The sequence below is a fragment of the Lissotriton vulgaris genome, chromosome 3_1, assembly GCF_964263255.1.
Source record: "Lissotriton vulgaris chromosome 3_1, aLisVul1.2, whole genome shotgun sequence".
NCBI classification, from domain to species: Eukaryota; Metazoa; Chordata; class Amphibia; order Caudata; family Salamandridae; genus Lissotriton; species Lissotriton vulgaris.
In genome coordinates, this window is record NC_141689.1 from 492,321,778 (window position 1) to 492,342,156 (window position 20,379).

At 44.3% G+C, this 20,379-nt stretch overlaps 1 protein-coding gene across 1 annotated transcript in view; it reads right to left on the reverse strand.

Moving 5' to 3' along the window:
- Window positions 1–20,379, reverse strand: part of CMYA5 (cardiomyopathy associated 5) — a 386,731-nt gene that overhangs the window by 175,134 nt on the left and 191,218 nt on the right. Inside the window, exons 3-5 of the mRNA XM_086960732.1 lie at window positions 19,030–19,125; window positions 7,025–7,258; window positions 3,697–3,719 (exon numbers count right to left, since the gene is read on the reverse strand). Coding sequence (XP_086816858.1) covers window positions 3,697–3,719; window positions 7,025–7,258; window positions 19,030–19,125 — 353 coding nt within the window. The remainder of the gene's footprint in view (window positions 1–3,696; window positions 3,720–7,024; window positions 7,259–19,029; window positions 19,126–20,379) is intronic.

Below are 20,379 nucleotides of genomic sequence, written 5' to 3' on the forward strand. Positions count from 1 at the left end.
ACTTTGGAATGAAGCTTGTGTGGTAACATCATATGTTTTCCAAACACTCTGAGTTGCCAAACTCAGCAGGTTGCCGTGTTGCTCCACCCACATTCTGCCCTTTGTAATCCTGATTCGAAAGTGCAGTCCTCCTTGCACCCCTCTACCAACCTCACCAGGACGGAGATTTCTAAGGGATTCATATAAGGAAGACTTGATGCCTATTTACCCACTAGAGGTCACTGTTGGGCACAAAGAGTGACTGGACCATATCTCATGTTCCACACTGCCACCAACAGCCCGCCAAATGTAATGGCTAAAGTATTGAAAAACAGTAGCCGTACGCAATACGTTGAGCCAAATGTTGTTTCCTGATGATCAATAAGAATGTTTAGGCCTTTAAACTCACAGCACTACCTAAGGCGATAGGTACCCAATCTCACATCTTCATTTCGCTGTTTCGAAGTTTTTATTCATGTTAGAGACGACCCTCTGATAATTTTTGGAAAAAAATAAAAAAAGATATCCTCTCATGCTCCACCATGCTTCGGTTAACCAAGAACACGAAGTCATCAAGTGTTAATAAGAACAAAATGTCACAAGTTTATTTGTCACTACACAAAGTACTTAGGCAGCACACGTACATTTATAAAATACAGAGCTAAAACATAAGATGGGGTCTCTTATCTGTGCCACTGCTACTCATGGTATGTGCTTCTTTATTCGATTATGTTGCATTTACCGGTTACATAATCCATCCCACAAAGTGCATTATTACCATGCAGGTTGGATATCTATTGCTTAATCCCAAATGTTTTCATTTGACTTTGACCTCAGCAAAAATGAATGACCATCCGCAATCCCATATGTTCTATTAAAACCCAGCGACTATTTATTTTTATCTATGCAACAAGAAGTGAATGACTTGCAAGCGCCAAAGGGTAACTTTTTAAATAGGATGAATAAAAGTCCTATAGAGTTTTAAACCAGCACAGAGAACTACATATGTAAGTACGATCATATTTTTTTAAAATTAACTCACCAAAATTAAACCTGTAACCAAATTAGAACTCACATCAGAATTACTTAAAAAAAAATAACAATGGGGACTGCAAAAATTCAAAGTCCCAGTTCTAGGCATATTTAGCTTTAGGCAAGGTTAGAGCACGCTTTCGTATTCACCTGACTGGGATCTGCACTCCTCGTTCCGATAGTTAATAGGGAAAGGTGTGGGAAAAGAACTCTAGCAAATGCTTAGGTGCTGTCAAATACATAGGCCTTCATTGATTCATTTTAAAACGAAAACAATCTTTCAACTTTGAAGAGAAACAAGCAAGCACACTCTCAAACACGGGTCAGTCACCTCGATATGAAATTCTATAGTATCCCTCCTCCCTGGCGACAACCAACAATGAAAACCTTCAGGAAAAAAACTTTAAATCTTGCACCAAAACAGGTATCTCCAAAGTGGGCGATCTGTGGTCTAAGGGGAGGTAGTCCCATTCGCAGACCTACAACATAACTATAATCTTGCTACAAGCGAAACCTTCCGATTCCTACAGATTAGACATGCCCTAATGGCAGCTATACAACCAGTGAGTACCCTCCCTCAAGTCTCCACACTTGAAGACAGACTACTCACGGAATATATGGATCGCCACGCGGTCTCCATGACATATCAAAAATTAGTAAACAACTCAGCAGATCCAATGCAACGCCTCCGTGAGCGATGGCAGAGAGATATTGGGGAGCTGGAGGATTAGGACAGGCAAGATGCTCTTGGTTCCCCTAAGGAAGTAGCAATACCTTCAATACTGAGACAAATCCAACTCAAAGTGCTCCATAGAGCCTATCTCTCCAGGGACACGTTAGTCAAAATGAGAAGAGTAGACTCCCCAACATGCACGCGCCAATGTGGATACACGGGCACGTTTTACCACATCTTATGGGACTGCCCCAAAATTATGACCTACTGGCAAACAATTATGAACACAATAACACAAATCGGCTGGGCCCAGCTGTGGCCCGAGCCCAAACGTTGTCTCCTTAACATATTGGAGGCGACCGATCTCAGTCGGAACGGTAAAATCTGGGCAACACTGGGTATAATGATTGCTAAACGGAATATAGCCGAACACTGGGGGGCACAGGCCGCCCCAACCACCAAGGAATGGATCAAAGACATGGACTGGGCCATGATAGCTGAAAGAGCTGTATTCGAAAGTAGGGGTTGCCCAAAGAAATAGGATCAGGTGTTGGGGGGAGGGAACACTCACGGGGGACTCTGCACTATCCGAGGGTGATAGCCATAGAGAGGACTCATCCAGAAAGCTCCACTTCTCAGCCACTGGGGACGACTTCAGACAATGTTGAATAAAATGTAAAGTATCCAATGTGAAGAATTGAATATATGGCTCTATACTTTGCAAAATAATGACTAAATGTCTGTCTAACTGGTCAATAAAAAAAATCATTTCCACCAAAACTAAGAGGTTGTATAAACTAGATTTTATTAAATTATCTTCTCCTCTATATGACTCTATTTTATGTACCAGGTTTAGTCTATGTAACGATCGCTCCTCAAATCCATATACAACTATACAGCACTTTAATGTCCTCTGGCCTTGTCCACGTTACGTACAAATACATTAACAGCACTATATCTGGATTAGGTGACCTAGGGAGACATTTACCATCTTATCTTCAAATTAAGCACTGTCGAGCAGCATTTTAAAGTGTTAAGGAACATGCTGAAAACATGGACTACATGGAAAATAAATAGACTGGGCCTTGCTTTTCGATGGTCACTGTCAAGCACACATCTTGGGCTATCTTTAAAGACACTTTAGATGCGCAGAAAAGGGCCAGCAACTAGGGATTTTGGGCTGCTAGTAAATAATTCTACATTGTCCATCAATGAAGTTTAAATATATAGTAGTTTTAAAATATTTTATATGCACTTATGCGGACATGATCTATCGCATCTGCACGGGTAGAGAAACATTAATATACTATCAAGGTCACTGTAATACAAATACAGGTAAAATAATTTTAGCAATACTTGTTAAAAAGGAGGACACATTAAACTGTTTCTAGAAGTATGCTTTTATGAAGAAATACTCTTTTCAGTTGTTAGGAAACTGGAGAGATGTTAAACTATCAGAGAACTGAAGGCTGCGCTTGCTTTTTTCATAATCTAAGTCTGATTACTTGTGATTCGTATGTTTTACAGACCATGGTCCAAACTACAAATAATCATAGTTGTTAGTCAAATATCTATGAATTGTTTTTATCATTTGTGTTGCCACATTTTTACATCAGTCTGCTTCTCTTTTTATGTTTTTAGCGTCTCCACCTAGCTTATATTCACCGCCTTCAGTCCTAATATCCAGTAAACATACAGACTGAATCCAAATTGGGGTCTGGATGCCCAACTTGAAAATCAACCCTATCATCCTAAAAACACGAGGCAGCAGTAACATGGATGGAACAAGAGAGCGCACAATGTATTTTGGGTAGTTTAGTCGTAGGGGTTGGGGATTGTGCAGACAGTACGAGGAAACTGTTGAGATTGATAGCTAGACTTGGGCAGAATTCTCTAGTTTAATTGTTCCTATATTGGTTGCATGCATAAATCTGTCACAGCTGCACACACAGCAACCATGCTGTTCCCAATACTCACGCACAATGAACCACGTATGCATTCTATTTATATACCTGTTGTTGATTTCTTGGGCTGACTGAGAAAGGGGAAACAGAGCACTTATAACAAAACCAGAAACAAAACTGAGATCATGAAACAACAATTAAAGAAACAGTCGCTTCCAAAGAAATACTATCAAGTGCACTCTCAGTATGGCTGTAACGAAGTAACCCTTTCGCATGCATTTTCGCATTCATTTCATATTAATAAATGCAGTACTGTAGCACATTATATCAGATTGAAATATTCACAAATTTGACATTGCCAAACCTATATGAACTGCATCGATCGTTAAATGTTTTTAAATGGTTTCTAAGGAAAAGATAGAAACCTTCCCCAGGATCAGCCTGCCAGAGGTTTTCCCTGTGCCCAGTATGGCCAGTCCAGCACTGAATATATGTGCACAGCTCTCATACTCAAGGATGCATCTCTCTTATTCTGTTCCTGTCTACTACATTTCAACATGAAATTTACATTTCTACCTGAGCTCAGTGTTGTGTTTGAAAGTATTTCTTTAACACGCAGATGTTACTAACTGTGTACTATTCAGGTTTAGATTTGCCATAGCGAATGAAGGCTTGACATCTGGCTTCATGACATCCATTTTATTTCTAGGCGAAGCTGAAGTCCAAATTAACAAACATGATGTGCCTTTGTTTTCCTTTCCTATGTGAAATGTTTTCTTTTACATGATAAACATAGATTATCCTAATTGGCTGCAACAGACCACCTGCAGAGTACAGGCTGGTCCAAAGTATTGTGTTTTATTGCAGATTTTTGTAAATTTGGAGTACATTTAGAGAAGCTGTATTGTGGAGAATCCTGAGAAACTAATGAGTATCTCTTTTAACTCTAGTCTGACTGGATCGTTTTATGGGAACTAGGTGTAGGTGTAACAAATGTTAGAACTGTGTTATTTCAGTTAGGGCAAAGTAGATCATGCAGCAGAAATGCTTTATCCATTTTCAAGACAGTTCAGGGCAGTGTAGGATGCTCTCGTTTTGGGATAACTGTTGTTACGTCACTTTTCCTTTGAGGCAACTTTATGATAGTTCATCCGTTACTTATTTGGCTTTGATTGATTTGAACTTCATATCAACTCGTGCACATTCTAACCCTTAATAAACCTTTATGGTTTAAAAATCTTACAGGTGGAGAATAATGTGCTTCACGTTATTTAACTTTTTTTATTTGTTGTCCAGCCCCAGCAGGTAACTCCAATTCTAAATTCTGATTGCCCCTTCAAAACAGTTGCTGCAATGAGACCTCTGATGATACGAATTAGTGTCAATTGTAAAAATAAAAATAAAAATTCTTGACAAAGAAGCATCGACTTACTCCAGAATTGGATGTTAATCTTGTATATTATTATTACTCTTTTTGTCTTCCTCTCTTGTTGTCTCATTTGATCCCCTTCTATGTTGCTATGTATCAGCTACTAGCCCATTCTTTGCTGACCCCAGGATTTGTAACTGGCCTATGTGAGCACTATTTGATTCATTGTCTGTTTATATTCCCATTTGACTCATGTAGTGAACTGTTACCTTCCTTTCTTTCAAAATGTAAAGCGCTCTGATATCCCTCGGGATCAAGTTTGCACTATATACAACTTCATAAATAAAATAAATAAATGAATCACTCTTTCTGCCGGTTCAAATATATTTAAATATGCAGGGCTTTGTATCTTTTGTCCAGAAATGAATCCTCTATATCTCAAGTCAGTTTTATTTTCATGATTTGGAACTCAGAGGAGGTCCACAAAAGAGAACACGTTTAACAAGTTAATTTAATTTAGGACATAAAACATCATTCATTAAGGTCATTAAAATAAATCCATAAATACATTAAGTCATAAGAACATTAACATCATTTAAACTATATTCTAATCCTGTAACAGAAATGCTAATATCTTTGAATATAAAATCAATAAAATACTTTGAAATAAAAAAAGAAACTATATTCTTACTAAAATCAGTATAAGTTTAAAAATCATTCAAAAAAAGTTAACAATTTGATAACAAAACATTTCATTAGGGAAATTAAATAATAGTTTTAAGGCCATAGAAGAAGATAACACAGACACTTTCAGGGATATAGACATTAACAATTTACAGCCGTACAATAGTACAGCAGGGCAAACAAATAAAATGTGCTTCAGATGTTGAACACCATTCTGACAAATGCTACAGATTTCAGTTGTTCCATACCATTTAGATGTTAAAGATTTTAGAGGCAAAATATCCAAACTTAAGAGTGTCCAAAAAAGTCTAACCCCCATGGAGCATATTCCATTTCACATATGGTTGGCCTTTCTTCATAGCACTGGTATCCTTTATCCTTTTCTTACCACAAGCTTCGTTGTCCAAGCAAAAACGTAGGACCAATGAAGCCTGTTGTAAACAGGTCTTTAATTGGGTAGCGGAACGTGAAAGCAGTATACTTAGGTCAAGCCCGAGTTGATCAAGGGCAAATTTGAAATTCCTGAAGAATAGAGTTTTTTCTGCACAAGAATTACCTTAGAGTATATCCCTCACATTTCTCAAGGCATGAAGCCCACCAAACAATTTCCACCAGACCTTGTGCATAGGTGCTTTTAATACCAAATTCTAGCCTTAGGGCTGCCACTGATGCTAAGTTGTTACAGGGTATTATTCTTATTAAAGTCTGCCTCTCAACCTTATTCGAAAAGCCTCCTCTCTATATCTCTGAGCTTTACTGCATACTTTGACTTGACTTACTCTTCATCTATTTGGGTTATTATCACTATCTGAGTAAAATGATAGCTTCTTTAGAGCCTGGAAATAGATATCAACAGGTCCAAGGTGACCAGTTAACATCTGCAAGGGGATAGAAGGTGTGGGAATTTCATTTGTAGGGCTCAATAATTTTTCATTGGTTTGCGATACAAAACATCAAAACATTTTTCTTGAACTCTGGAAAACATTCATCAGTTGGTGTTTTACGCTGCAACAGTGACAATCCTATAGTTAGGTAGAAAACACTGCGGCCGTAGAAATGTATAATTCCAGTGGCCCTGGTTATAACCAATAGAAAATGCAATGGCCGCTTGGGGTCTCTCCTGACAATAATTTATCTTTAGGAATTCTAAAACATGTGGTAGAACGAAACATGGGACTAACCAGATTCCGATCCTACGTCCTGTTCCATATCAAACGTAAGTCTTTCAGTTTCAGAATGATTCTCAGAGGTGACATCATATTGCATTATGGCCTGTTCCCGAGAGCGAAAACAGTTGTTAAAGGCCTTCAGCCCAAGTTATAGGCCGAGCTGCAGGGGGGCAGAATGTTGTAAGGAACTGGAGAAACAGAATTTCACACTTACGTTCAGAAAAACTAGCTGTTCATGTTCCTCGGTTTCTTTCACCGTCTTCTCCAGTATCCCTTTAGCTGTGTCAATATTCTGCTGGAAGCTGACCATCTGTTCATACAAATATTCCATTTTCAACTTCTTCACTTCCTCAAAGCGCTGTATCTTCTCATGATGCTGGGCTTCCACAATTTTAATCATCTCTTCATTCTGCTCTTCTAGATACTTCTCATTCTTGCTACAGTTTTCCTAAAGGAAACAAATTCAAAGGCATCAATATGTCTCACAGGTTAGGGTGCACCAGTAAAACCTGTAAATGGCTCTGCAATTTAGAGAGCACGCTTAACAAGCCTCGTTTCTGCTCCCTCAAGGCAAATATATTGTGCAATCTCTGCTGTAGTAGATATTGAAATAAGGTGAGCAGCAGAAATCCCCACATTCCTTCTTCGATATTGTTTGAGTGTGGCGCAGTGTCTTTCTGCTGCATCTCAGCACCCTGATTAAATGGAGATTAGTAAAAGGGTCAGCATTCAATATACAACACCCCAAAGCTACCCCTTGCTGCTGCATAAGGCTCAAAATGAAAGCGGTCACCAGGGGAATGTCTCACAGTACGCCTCCAGTCGAAGTCCCCAGCGGACATCATCCAAGGAACATCCTAGAATGTGCATTGTTTGTGACCGCCAGTGATGCAGGTCTGGGTAAAGAGACTAGGTAAAGAGACTCTTTAATTCCACCTCTAGTAAGACTGCGAAACAAATGTATTCAAATACTTCTTTCTCAACGCTTGAGATAAGGAAAGTGTCAGGCTTTGCAGTGAAAAAAAAGACACTGTACCAAAGTGACCGTCTGCCTCTCAGTGTCAACACTGTGATTCCTTCTAAACCACAAGAAACAAAGGGGCTCCTCCTCTCTCCTTGCGATCAGTGCTGTGAGCCGCCAGAGAGCCAGGAACACTGGAAGGGCACCGGCTGCCCTGTCAGTGGCATCCATATCCATTCACACAGTGACCACTTCCTGAGCATTGGGGAGGGGTAGAGGCCAAATGCTCTCATGGACTAAAGCATGTTCAAAAAAGCTTTTTACAACTTCAAAAGATCTCCCACCAAGGTAGATGAGTTGCACTAGCAAAATCATATGTAAACTTCTCTGGCCAACTTACATACAGAAGGGCCTCTAGGGTGCAACTGGAATGTGTACCTGTCTTACCACCCCCTGGGTACTTCTGTAGTATAGAAGTGATCCTGGACTCTTCTCTGATACCATACCTACAGCAAGAGGCGTGTCCCCGTGCAGAACAGAAAATGCCTTTGCCCCTGTGCCTACACCATTTACCGACAGGGGCAAACAGGCTTATAGGACACATGACTGTGCCACCTAAGAACTTCCGCAAGGGTAGACGGGAGTCGGAGGGACTCCCATGGGTTTCTGCCGTAGGCAGATATGGCCACAACCAGTAGGGACTCCGACCCCACTCTTTAAAAATCAAGCCTGGCATCATGCAGTGAAAGGCGGATCTGCGTTTTAAAACGCCAGTCTCGCGTTCACCGATGTTCTGACCCAAGTACAGGAGTGAGTTCATGATTGTGACAATGAAGCCAATTTTCTTTTGCAGTGCGGATGCATGTAGTGAGGCTGGCCCAATGCAGACCAAGACCATGCACCTTTAAAAGGTGTTTTATGTTTTGTTTTGTTTTGTAGAGCACAGTATCATCTTGGCCCTGTACAGGTGTAGGAGCTTGGCCCTGAGAGTAAGGTAAGGGGGGAGCTAGCTGAAGATCCAGGTCAAGAGGGGAGAAGAAACCTCTGATGAGAAGTGGTTTGTCATTCATACTTTGGGTGCGATGTATGAAAAGGCACGCCCTCCAGTTCTGTTTCTGTGCATGAGTGGGATATGTGTCAGAGGGTATTCAGCCTGGGTGCCTGGATGGCAGGTGGAAAGATGTGGCTGTTCAGGTAGACATTGCCAATGATGTGTAGTGCTTTGAAAGTGTGGATGAGGAGCCTGAACTATGCAAGCTTGTGTCTCAGGAGCCAGGGAAGCTCCCTCAGTGTGGTGTGGCGTGACTCCTGCGTGGGAGGTTGAGGATGACTTTTCATTTAGGATGGTTTGCAGTCTTCTGGTGGGATATTTGGTGATACTGGTGTAGAGAGATTCCATATTCCAGTCTGCTGGTGATAACAGTGTGGGCGACTGCTCTTGTTGAGTTGCTCAGAAGCCACTTGACCTCCCTCAGCATCTTATCCAAATGTTTCTGGGGTGCGAGCTGGGAGTGACTGTCGGTCTGAGTTCTGCAGGCCACTAGGTGGAGCCCTAGGTGAGGTTTTTTCAAAGATCACCACTTCTGTTTTCTCAGTGTTGAGTTTGATACAGTTGGACTTCACCCAGGCGCTAAACTCAGACATGCAGGTGGCGAGACTGGCTCCTCTCTTTGGAGGGTTTGTCTGAGAGTGACAGAAAAGTGGTGTGTCACTGGTGTAGAAAAGGATCTTGATGTCATGGGCATGGACAATGTTGGCCAGAGGGGTATTTAGACATTAAAGAGGGTAGGGCTGAAGAGGGTAGGGCTGAGTAATGGGCATTGGGTACGAGTTCTTGGACTTCTGAGGACTAAGGAGCCAGGTTGACTGTCTTTGTTCTTTCTGTTAGAAAAGATCAGATCTAGCGGAGGGCAGGTCCCGGGATGGCTGCCACTCTCCTGGTGTTGTGTGTGAGGATTGAGTGTGAGACAGTGTAAACACTGCCAAGAGGTCCAGTAGGCTTAAGGCTGCAGTTTCTCCCCTGTCCAGGATCATGCAGATGTGGTCTGTCGATGCAATGAGAACTGTTTCCATGTTGTGATTGAGTTAGGATCTGGACTGCGCGGTGTTGAGGAGCTGGTGGTCGATTAGGTGATTGGTGAGGCATCTATTGGTTGCTTTCTCTATGATTTTGGACGGGTAAAGTTGGAGGGAGATAGGCTGGTAGTTTGGGAGCTTGGCTGGGTCCGCTGAGGGTTTCTTCACTTTAGCATTGATTGTAGTGTGTTTCCAGGCTTATGGGCAGGGGACTGCCTCAAAGGAGGTGTTGAAGATGTGAGTGAGTACTAAGCTGATGGGGATGTGCCCTTTGTTGAAAGTATGGTGAGGCACAAGTCTGAAGGGACCCCAAAGTAGATGGACTTCATAGTGTTGGAAGTTTTAACTATGGTGATGGCGAGCCACATGGTCATGGTTTGTTCTTCTTTGGATAGGGGAAGGCTTGCCATGAGGTTGATGGGGTCTTGTTGGGGGTGAAGTTATCATAGATGGATGTGATCTTGATGCTGAAGAAGTCCAAGAGAGTGTTACAGAGGTTTTGAGAGTGGGCGATGTTGCTGGCTGCTTCTGCGAGTGCGATGCAATCTCCCATGATGTAGAAATTTTCTTTACTGCTGATGGAGCTGGTTTCTATGTGGCCTCTGAGGGTTGTTCGCTTGATGTTCTGGATTTGCTGGTATTACTGCCTCAAGGCAGATTTGCAGAAGTATGTGCCCAAGGTTTTTTGGCTTGTGTTCCGGTTGCTTGCAGTGCCGCTTTTTATCATCCGGAGTTTTTCTGTTACCAGCTGGCTTGTGTTCGCATTCTTGTTGTTTTGCTGCACTTGAGGATTTTAGCACAGGTGGTGATTCATGCATTGAAGTTTTTAAAAATTTCCATTACGTTATCTGTTTGCTTGAGGCAGTGCTCTGAGAAGGCGGAAACTCAGTCCTCTTCTGAAATATTTTTCCAGCCAAAGCAGGAATGTCCAGAGGTAGTCGGCCTTCTATGGGACAGGATCTTCATGTTCAAACTGATGAGGGTGTGGTCTCTACAGGTGACTGTTGATGGTTTGTTGACCATGATGTTGCTGAGCGAGGAGAAGACTGGATCCAGGAGGTGTTTAGCGGTGTAGGTGGGTTCAGTGACATGCTGTGTGAGGCCAAGGTTCCTGAGGCTTTCAAAGAGGGTGACAAATTTGGGATGGTGTGGTCTTCTAAATGAAGGTTCAAGTTTCTTAGGAGAGCGAAGGTCCTGGAGTCGGTGATGAGGGGCATAATGAAATCCGTGATATCACTTGTGAATCTGGTGAGTTTGTAAATGATGGTTCCATACGGGTGAAGCTTGTTGTGATCTGTAGCATGAAGGTGCGGTGCTCTATGCAGATGGTTGTGGTGTCTGTGGAGGTGGTGTAGCTGATAGAGTCCTTGAAAATGATGGTAATTCTCCTCTGGGCTTGTGTTGGTGGTCTTGTCTGACAATTTTGTATCCAGCAATGATAGCAGTGGCAATGTCCGGTGCCGAGGCTGGATGAAGCCAAGTTGCCATGAGGAAGCGCACGTCGGCCCAGGGTTTGGTAATTCAGAAGTTCCCATATCCCTGTGGTGTGTTTGCTAAGCGAGTGGATGTTGAGTAGCAACCATGTGAGTGAAGAGCTTTGTGTGGGTGGGTGGCGGTTCGGGTATGTGAGCACTGTCAGTGTGCTGGGTGTTTTGGTGTGGGGTAATGGGTGTTGAGGTGGTGGGGGTATGGGAGTGAGAGTGCACGCAAATTCTGCAGGAGGTGTAGGTGAAAGTTCCTTCTGTGTTGAGTGGCGTTGCAGCAGTATGGACAGCGGTGGCTGGGGTTAAGAGCTCAAAGGAATACAGCAGGCTAGTGGTGGATTGGGGAAGACTAAGGCTTGCTAGCACTGGGCATAGTCTATGCATAGACTGGCTTGCCTGTGGCATACCTTTGGTGCGCCAATGGCACATTTGCACTGTGGCCGCCATTAAGTAGGTCATGGGAGGGGGGGAGCACAAGGGGCTGCGGGCATGGCAGAAACAGGTGCAAGAGGTGGGAGGTGGGAAGCAAGGAAAACAGGAGGTGGGAAAAAATAAGAAGGGCAGGAAAGAACAAGTTACTTACCTTCGGTAGCGCTTTTTCTGGTGGATACAGTATCTGCGTTACCGAAGGTAAGTAACTTGTTCTTCTGATGGATACATCTGCCAGTAGATTCCTCACCTTGTGAATAGATTCCCACAGCAGTCCCACTCCCGGAGGAGGGTGTCCACCCTTCTATACCAAGAACTCCTGAAGGACGGAACGAGCAAAATGTCCGTCCCTCTTAACCTCTGCATCTAAACAATAATGCTTTGCGAAAATGTGGAGGGAGTCCCAAGTTCCCGCCCTGCAAATGTCCTCCACAGGAACACCTCTAGACAAAGCAGATGCAGAAGACTTTGCCCTAGTAGAATGAGCTCTCAAACCTTCTGGAGGTCCTTACCGGCCAGGGAGTAGCATATCTTGATACACAAGACAATCCATCTAGAGTGACAGCGTGCGCTTGTGCACCGCTCTGCCTTTCCTGCAGCCAATGAAACCCACGAAGAGTTGGTCATCAATTCGGAGCTTCCTGCCTCTGTCAAGGTAGAAGCTCACCGCCCTCTTAGAGTCCAGACGGTGAAGTCTCTCCTCCTCCTTGGAAGGGTGAGGGGGAGGATAGAAGGTAGGGAGGGTAATGGACTGCCACAGATGGAAGGGAGTTACTACCTTAGGCAGAAAAGCAGCCCTGGTCCTGAGTACCATTCTTTCAGCATGAATAGTCAAGAACGGGGGTTTTGAACTTAGAGCTTGAAGCTCACTTACCCTCCTTGCCGAGGTAATCGGAATCAGAAAGACCGTTTTAAAAGATAACAACCTCAAGGGACACCTGTGCAAGGGCTCGAAAGGTGAACCCATTAAGAAAGTAAGGACAAGATTAAGGCACAATAAAAGGAGTAAGACCCTTTAAGAACCATAAAACAACAGGTGACTTAAACAAGGACGGCTGGTCCAGCAGGCAAAGGAATGCCGACAAAGCCGAAAGATAACCTTTCACTGACGCTACATCAAATCCTTGCTGAGCCAAAGAAAGTGCAAACTGAAGAATGTTGGACAAACGAGCCTTCAAGGGGTCAATGGACTTCTCTCCACACCATGAGACAAACTTGGACCACCTATAAGAATAGATAGACTTGGTGGAGTGCCGCCTGGCTGATAAAATAACATCCACCACGTCAGGTGGGAGAGAAAAATAATTAAGGTGTAAGCTCTGGAGGTGGGGGTGTAGAACCTGCCCCTGCTACTGCGAGAGGAGGTCTGCCCTGAGAGGTAGACGGAGCAGCGGGCACGAGGAGAGGTGAAGAAGATCTGTGTTCCACACCCTTCTTGGCCGATCCGGGGCGATCAATATGACTTGGGCCCGGTCTTGGCGAATCTTCCTCAGTAACCGAGGAATCAAGGGTTTGGGAGGAAACGCGTAAAGGAGTTGTGAACCCCAACTCAACTGAAACGCGTACCCCAAAGCTCCCTGCATCGGATACTGGGGAATGCAGAAAGACGGGCAGTGAGCGTTCTCAAGAGTAGCAAATAGGTCCACCTGAGGGTTTCCCCACGTCCGAAAGACATGACGAACTACCTCTGGATGTAGCCTCCACTCGTTGTCGGCTGAGAACTGCCGACTGAGACTGTCTGCACGTACGTTCAGAACTCAGGGCAGATGATTTGCCATCAGACAAATCTGATGGTCCTGAACCCAGGACCAGAGACGCAGAGCCTCTCTGCAAAGACAATGCGATCCCACTCCTCCCTGTTTCTTGACAGACCACATCGCGGTAGTGTTGTCCGTTAGGACTTGAACCGACTGACCGCAAAGGGAAGGGAGGAAGGCCTTGAGCGCTAAACGTATCGCCCGCAACTCTCGAAGGTTGATGTGACCCAACCTGTACACCAACTGAGTTGTAATCTGCAGATGATGGAGAACCTTCTCTGGAGACTGTGCTTTGATCAGCCAGTCGTCCAGATAAAGGAATACTAGTATTCCCGCCCTTCTGAGAAGGGCTGCCACCACCACCATCACCTTGGTGAAGACTCGAGGTGCAGTAGTAAGACCAAACAGAAGAACCGCAAACTGGTAATGGCGCAATCCTACCGTAAAACAGAGATACTTCCTGTGCGACTTCAGGATTGGAATGTGGAAATACGCATCCTGCAAGTTGAACGACATCATCCAGTCCTCTTGCTGCAGCGCCTGAAGAACCTGTGCAAGGGTGAGCATCTTGAACTTCTCTTGCTTCAAAAAGAGGTTTAAGATCCTGAGGTCCAGGATTGGACGGAGTCTGCCATCCTTCTTGGGTATCAAGAAATACCGGCAGTAGCATCCCTGACCCCTTTCCTGCTCCGCGCCTTTTCTCAGTAATGCCAGGACTTCCTCCTGCAGGAGAAGTAGGTGGTCCTTCGTGCAAAATTCTTGACAAGGGGAGTCATTTGGGGGAAATTCCCGAAAGGGAAGAGCATACCCATTTTCTACAAGATTGAAAACCGAAAGGTCTGATGTGACCGATTCCCAATTCTGTAGAAAATGAGTAAGCCGACCCCCTACAGGACCAACATGATCCAAAATGGGAGATCTAGGCCTACTTTGCTGTGGCAGGATGGGGGTGGGAAGAGGAAGAGGAGGAGGAGGAAGAGGAGGCCTGACGACCTCGACCACAAGTCCTGTTTCTGCCCCTGTACGATTTGTACAGGGAATTCTGCTGCTGCTGCTGTTGCTGTGGCTGCTTGTAAGAACGAAAGGAAGGCCTTCCGAGTCCTCTGAATCTCTTATTTGAAGATCCTCTGGTTTGTAGGCCTAGAGACGTAGCCGTCGCCTTACTCTCTTTGAATCTTTCCAAGACCGCATCAGCCTTCTTGCCAAACAGACCCAATCCATCAAAAGGAAGATCTATCAAAGTCACCTGTACATCAGGAGAAAACTCAGAAGATTTCAGCCAAGCAGCCCTTCTAGTGGCAACAGAAGAACCCTTGCCATAGAGTCCGCCGTATCCAAATCGCTCTGCATTACCTGGCGAGCGGCATTCGTAGATTTTAAAGCCATGCTGGCCGATGAGAAAACCTTTTTTGCTGACTGGTCCAATTTCTTTGACTCCCTATCACTTGGAACCTGAGGAAAGGCTCCGGTAGATTTCTTGGAGCAGGCTGCCGGAACCACCAGACTCTTAGGAGTTGGATGTGAAGACAAAAAGTCCGGATCCCCAGGAGCAATCCTATACCTCCTTGCCACAGTCCTTGATACTGCAGGAGAAGAAAAGGGCTTACGCCACACCTCCAAAACTGGCTCAGTAATAGCCTAGCTAAATGGCAGCATTGGTTCTACAGCTGAAGAAGGGGAATGAAGCACCTCTGTTAAGATGTTAGATTTAAACTCTGCAGTAGGCAAATTCAAATACAAAAGCTCAGCCGCTTTTCAAATGACCGTGTGATACGGTACAACATCCTTTGAAGGGGCATCAGGAGTCGAAGAAAGCTCCCACTCCGGAGATAATTCCAGACCACTTGCCTCTTTAAGCTCTTCAAATAAGTCCTCAGACTCTTGTAATTCTCCCTCCTCCATCCCCTCTGCTCGATACCTTTGCTCCTCCAATAGCCTTTGAGCCTCACGCCTAGTCCTCATCCTCGGGATCGGCGTCGATGGAGCTATAACCGACTCCGATGGAGCCGGCGTCGTGCTTGGATCCGGAGGCACAGTCAGGGGCGTAACACAGGCCCCTGCAGCCCCTGTAGTGCGGGGGGGCCCTCGCCCTCCAGGGGGCCCCGTCAGCACTGCACTTCTGCTGGGGAGCTCTAGATTAAGTCCGGAGGGGGCCCCTTCATGTACCCTGCAGGGGGGCCCCCTCAAGGTTCGTTACGCCACTGGGCACAGTCTGGAACGTACAAGGTCGTGACTGAACTGGAGCCAGAGAAGATGGTTTCAGCGTCGAAGACCTCGGCGCCGGGAAGTTCCAGGAAGGCATCGCCGACATAAAAGGCAAAAACAGTGCCTGTGCATAAGCCTGCGGAACACCAAGATTATAGGCCATTGGACCCATGGGACCAGAAGGTCCTCCAGAGGGGTACATGGCTCTTGTGAAAACGCCGTACATCGCATTTAAATAATGCGTCGGGTCTTGCCCCGGGCCTGGAAAGTGTGGGTATGGACCTATAGGCTGCTCCTGTCGTGATACAATAGGAGTGGGGTTAACCGAACCCGAGGGCGGATCCATCGGCGTCTAAGACCCTTCAGGTAATTGAGCTTCAATCTCCTCTCGAGATGGAGAGTGCGACGGAGCCGGAGAAGGATTCGAGACCGGCGCCGGGGAATGCTCCGGAGAAGCCTCAGGAGAAGGCTCACCTTACGACTCCGGATTCGAGGAACAGGAGAAGGAGAGATATAGTCCTTCCGATGCCAATGCCTCGAAGACTTCGACTTCAGATCCGACTCTCTTCCAGAGTGACGTCGCGACCCATGCTTCTTCTTCTTGTGCTTCTTCTTAGATCGAGAAGCATATCCCAAAGTCAACCCTGAAGCCTACCTCGATCTCGAACGGGATTTCAAACGTCTCCTACCTCTCTTCTCCTTCATTTTCTCTACAAGTAGCTTTGCCTCTCTCTCTCGAAGCGCTTTAGGGTTAATTTTCTTACAGCTGGAGCATCCTTGGACGTCGTGGCCAGATGAAAGGCACCAAGCGCAGTCCTTGTGCGGATCCATAATCAAAATCAACTTCCCGCATGCCCCACAGGGCTTGAACCCTTATTTCCTCGATTACACTGATTGAGTGAGAGAGAAAGAGAGAAATTGCAAAAGAGCAGACAGGAATAGAGCTATGCAGGAGCCTCGCGCATGGAGCCAGATCCGAGAGGTCCTTGGCTGGGTGGAGGCAAGTCCTGGGGGCTAGGGCTAGCGACCTGATTAATAAAAGATACCATGCCTGATGTCTTTTACAGGGCATAGGCTCTGCCTTTGCTGCTGGTCAAAGTATTATAAATGGGAACTACCTCCTGAATGCACAGGAGGCAGGATGTCTGCAGATCCTTGCAGTTAGCCGCTTATAGCAACACCAGACTGAAACATCCAGGTCCAAGAACTGCTCTGATTGCTCTAAAGATGCTGTTCAGACAAATAACTGCAACGTATACAGACCAATGAGACCACTGTCCTTATGTTATGGGCAGGCGATCACTCATTCAAGAGCAGGCACTTGAATAGTTAAGGTAATTACTAATCCATGTAATATTAATGCGGTCATTGATTTCCACCAGCTAAAGGGTACCTAGATATCCAGTGATCATCTTGTTCCCACAAGCTCCTTCTGATCTTTTTTTAAGGTGACACCTAAGCACTATGGCAATGCCTAACAGCAATCATATTGCTGCTGCTGCTGCTGATGGTCATTACTGCGGTCTAAAACAGCTATCTCTAGAGCTGTGAAGGTGTAAGGTAAAGCATGCAGGTATGACATGAGACTGGAATGAAACTTATTTTTGGTGTTATGCTAGTCTTCCCCACAAAAGCTGTACTGTGGGTTCAAACCTTTATCTTCTTACAACATTTACTCTACAACATAAAATCAGTTACTTATATATGGGACAAAGAAACCCTTCTGTACATTATAATGATATTGCAAGTCACGGAGGAGTTTCATGTAAGATTATGGAACTCCAGGTGACTGACAATATCCTTATCATGTACACCACAGGATACTTTATCCCTTATAATACATGGTCACATCATCACCTTTTCCACAAACCACTTAAATCATTGGTGCATAGCTCTTTCATATAAAAGAGAGAGCATATTTGTATATATGAAGAATAAAAATAGAATCTCCAGTTCAAAATTAAACACTTGAAAAAAACTGTGATATATTTGTTACAATGTATTATAATCAGTTGAATACAAGTCAGGTTTCTTTTTTAAAAATAGACACATGATTCTAACTTTACTTAAATTAATTAAGGAGTGCAAAAAATAAAGATGTTAGCATAAATATTTCCTTTCCCGGGCCGTAATACGCATTGTCATTGTTTGCACCCAGTGCACTTTTTAAAAGGTGCGCTGGGCACAAACAATGACAATGCGCTCCATTATGGTGAGTGAATGCGCTGCCCCCAGGGCAGCTGCGGACTCATGCTGCCCTGGGGACAGGGCTTTCATGTGAAAACACGGACTGGCTGTTTGCAGACTCTCTGTGTTTTCACAGTGCAGGCGGCAACCCTGCCTTCACTTTTAAATGGGATTAGAGATCCCTTTGCAGGCGGATGCAGTCAGTGACTGCACCTGCCTGCAAGGGGATGTCTGGGGGGTCCTACTTTCTCCCCTCTAGAGGGCTACTCTTAGGGGGAGCAGTCACAGTGCAGCACCTTCTAGTGTGGGCCTCCTGAGAGCTTCTTTGCCTCTGCGCCAAAGTCTGTAATATGGAGCGGGCGCAGAGACAAAGGAACTCCTTCATTTGCATAAGGCACACCCATATGAAAATGAGGAAACGCCTCCTTAAGGTAGCGTTGGCAATTTAAGTGCGCCAGCGCTATCTGTATTACTGAAGGGGACGCACAAGCGTTTGTGCCCCCTTTGATAATACCAAAGTGCTCCGGGGGAGGGCAAAGCGGGTGCAAACGCCTGTTGCGCCCTCGGGGCATTTATTGTATTGCGGCCCCTGGTTGCCACTGAACAGCTAGAAAAACAGAGTAGAAGAAAGTAAAACCATGTTCGTTTTCGTTCTAAGAACAGCTGTTTTAATTATGGTCCATGACCAGACCTGCCTTTCCCCTCGGTAGCATGCATTGTGATGTCAGAACAGTCATACAGTCGAGTTCTGTTGTCATTTCTTTATAATTGGGTATCACAAGTCGCCTACTATAAAGAAATTAGAGACATGCTTTTAACGAAGGATTGCAGATTACGTGCTTTATAAATCACTATCATGAAACAGAGGAAGCAGATAACGTGAGAGTCTGCACTTTTAGACGCACAGTTTATTTAATGTAGTTATGCACATGCTACAATGTGAAATAGATAAAATATAAGAGTAGAAAATAGACAAAAGCCTATTGTCACATATGTATCGCATTTAATTCTGGGAAACAAAGTAGCAGGGAATAGAAAATACAGATAAACACAAGCAGAACGAGAGGGTAAGCAGAGGTGCACCCAGCAGCGAGAGCCTAAGCGAGGCTACGTCACTTACCTCAACGGCGTTGTAAAGTGTTTCTATCTCTGTCACAAAATCTTCTGTCTTTATGGAACTCTCTTGCAACTTTTCTAGAACTATCTCCAAATTATTCTGAAAAAGACATAAGCAGACATATAGTTTGATTAAAAATCGATGATGTTCAACATAGGGTGACCAACCGTCCGTAAATTACACGGACAGTCCGTAATTTGGACCTCACGTCCGTTGTCCGTGAGGAAACCTGTGAAGAAGTACATCTCAAATGTAGGATGAATAAAAGGTTTCTTTATTCATATTTCAAGAAGAAAGGATCTCATCCACAGGAGACACAGGCAGGCAGTAACTGACACAGTCCTGGCCTTAATTGGAATCATAACATAACTACATCATGACATTCTAAGAATAGCATTCTACAAACAGCAAGTCACACATACATAACACAGAGAAGGATACCACGCACCTTCCCCTGAAACATAAAAATTGCTATTTTAAAATATAGTCATTAAGAGCTGCAGGAGCACGGGTTAAACATGTACTTTTCCTGACAGGAACATCAGACTTAACATGAACTTCCTTATTAATCGAATTGCTATTTGTTAAAGTCTTTCCAGCAGAACCTGAAAATGAAGCAATTCGATTCAAATTCCAAATCCTTCCATCATTTAGCTTAACAGCGTTACGAAAGAGTTTTGTGACATAAAAGGGAGAAGAAAACTTTGGCCCTGAAGATCTAAGTGGAAGACAAATTCTCACCCGATCCCCAACACACACTTTGGTATGAGCAACTGCATGTCTGCTATCAAAATTCTTCTTCCTCAGTTCAGACTTCACCTCCTGCTTCAATGAACTTAGGCCCTTATTATGATTCACTGTTTCCACCCCTAAATTTCTCATCCAAGTTTGAAATATTGAAGTGTTTGGAGTGCGACCTCGGAAAAGCACAAAAGGAATCTCACCTGTGGTGGAATGTGGTGTAACCCTATATACCATTACTCTTTCCATCAGATTATTTTTCCAATCCGAGCCCTGATCTTTAGAAATCTGAATAGATTCCTTAAGTACGCGGTTGAACCTCTCCACCATTCCGTTGCATTCCGGATGATAAAGTGAACAACGCTTGTGTTTAATACCTTTACTCGCCAAGAAATCTTCCATTTCTTTCGATACTAGCTGTACACCATTATCCGTAAGGATTGTTTCAGGGAACCCTTCCCTACCAAAGACATTTCGTAAAAATTTGACTACATCCTTGGTCTCAATGTTTTGGGTGATTTTTATCTCTGGCCATCGTGAGAACATATCCATCATGACTAACACGTATCGTTGACTGTTCCCAGAAGAAATGGGACCCAGAATGTCTAAGGC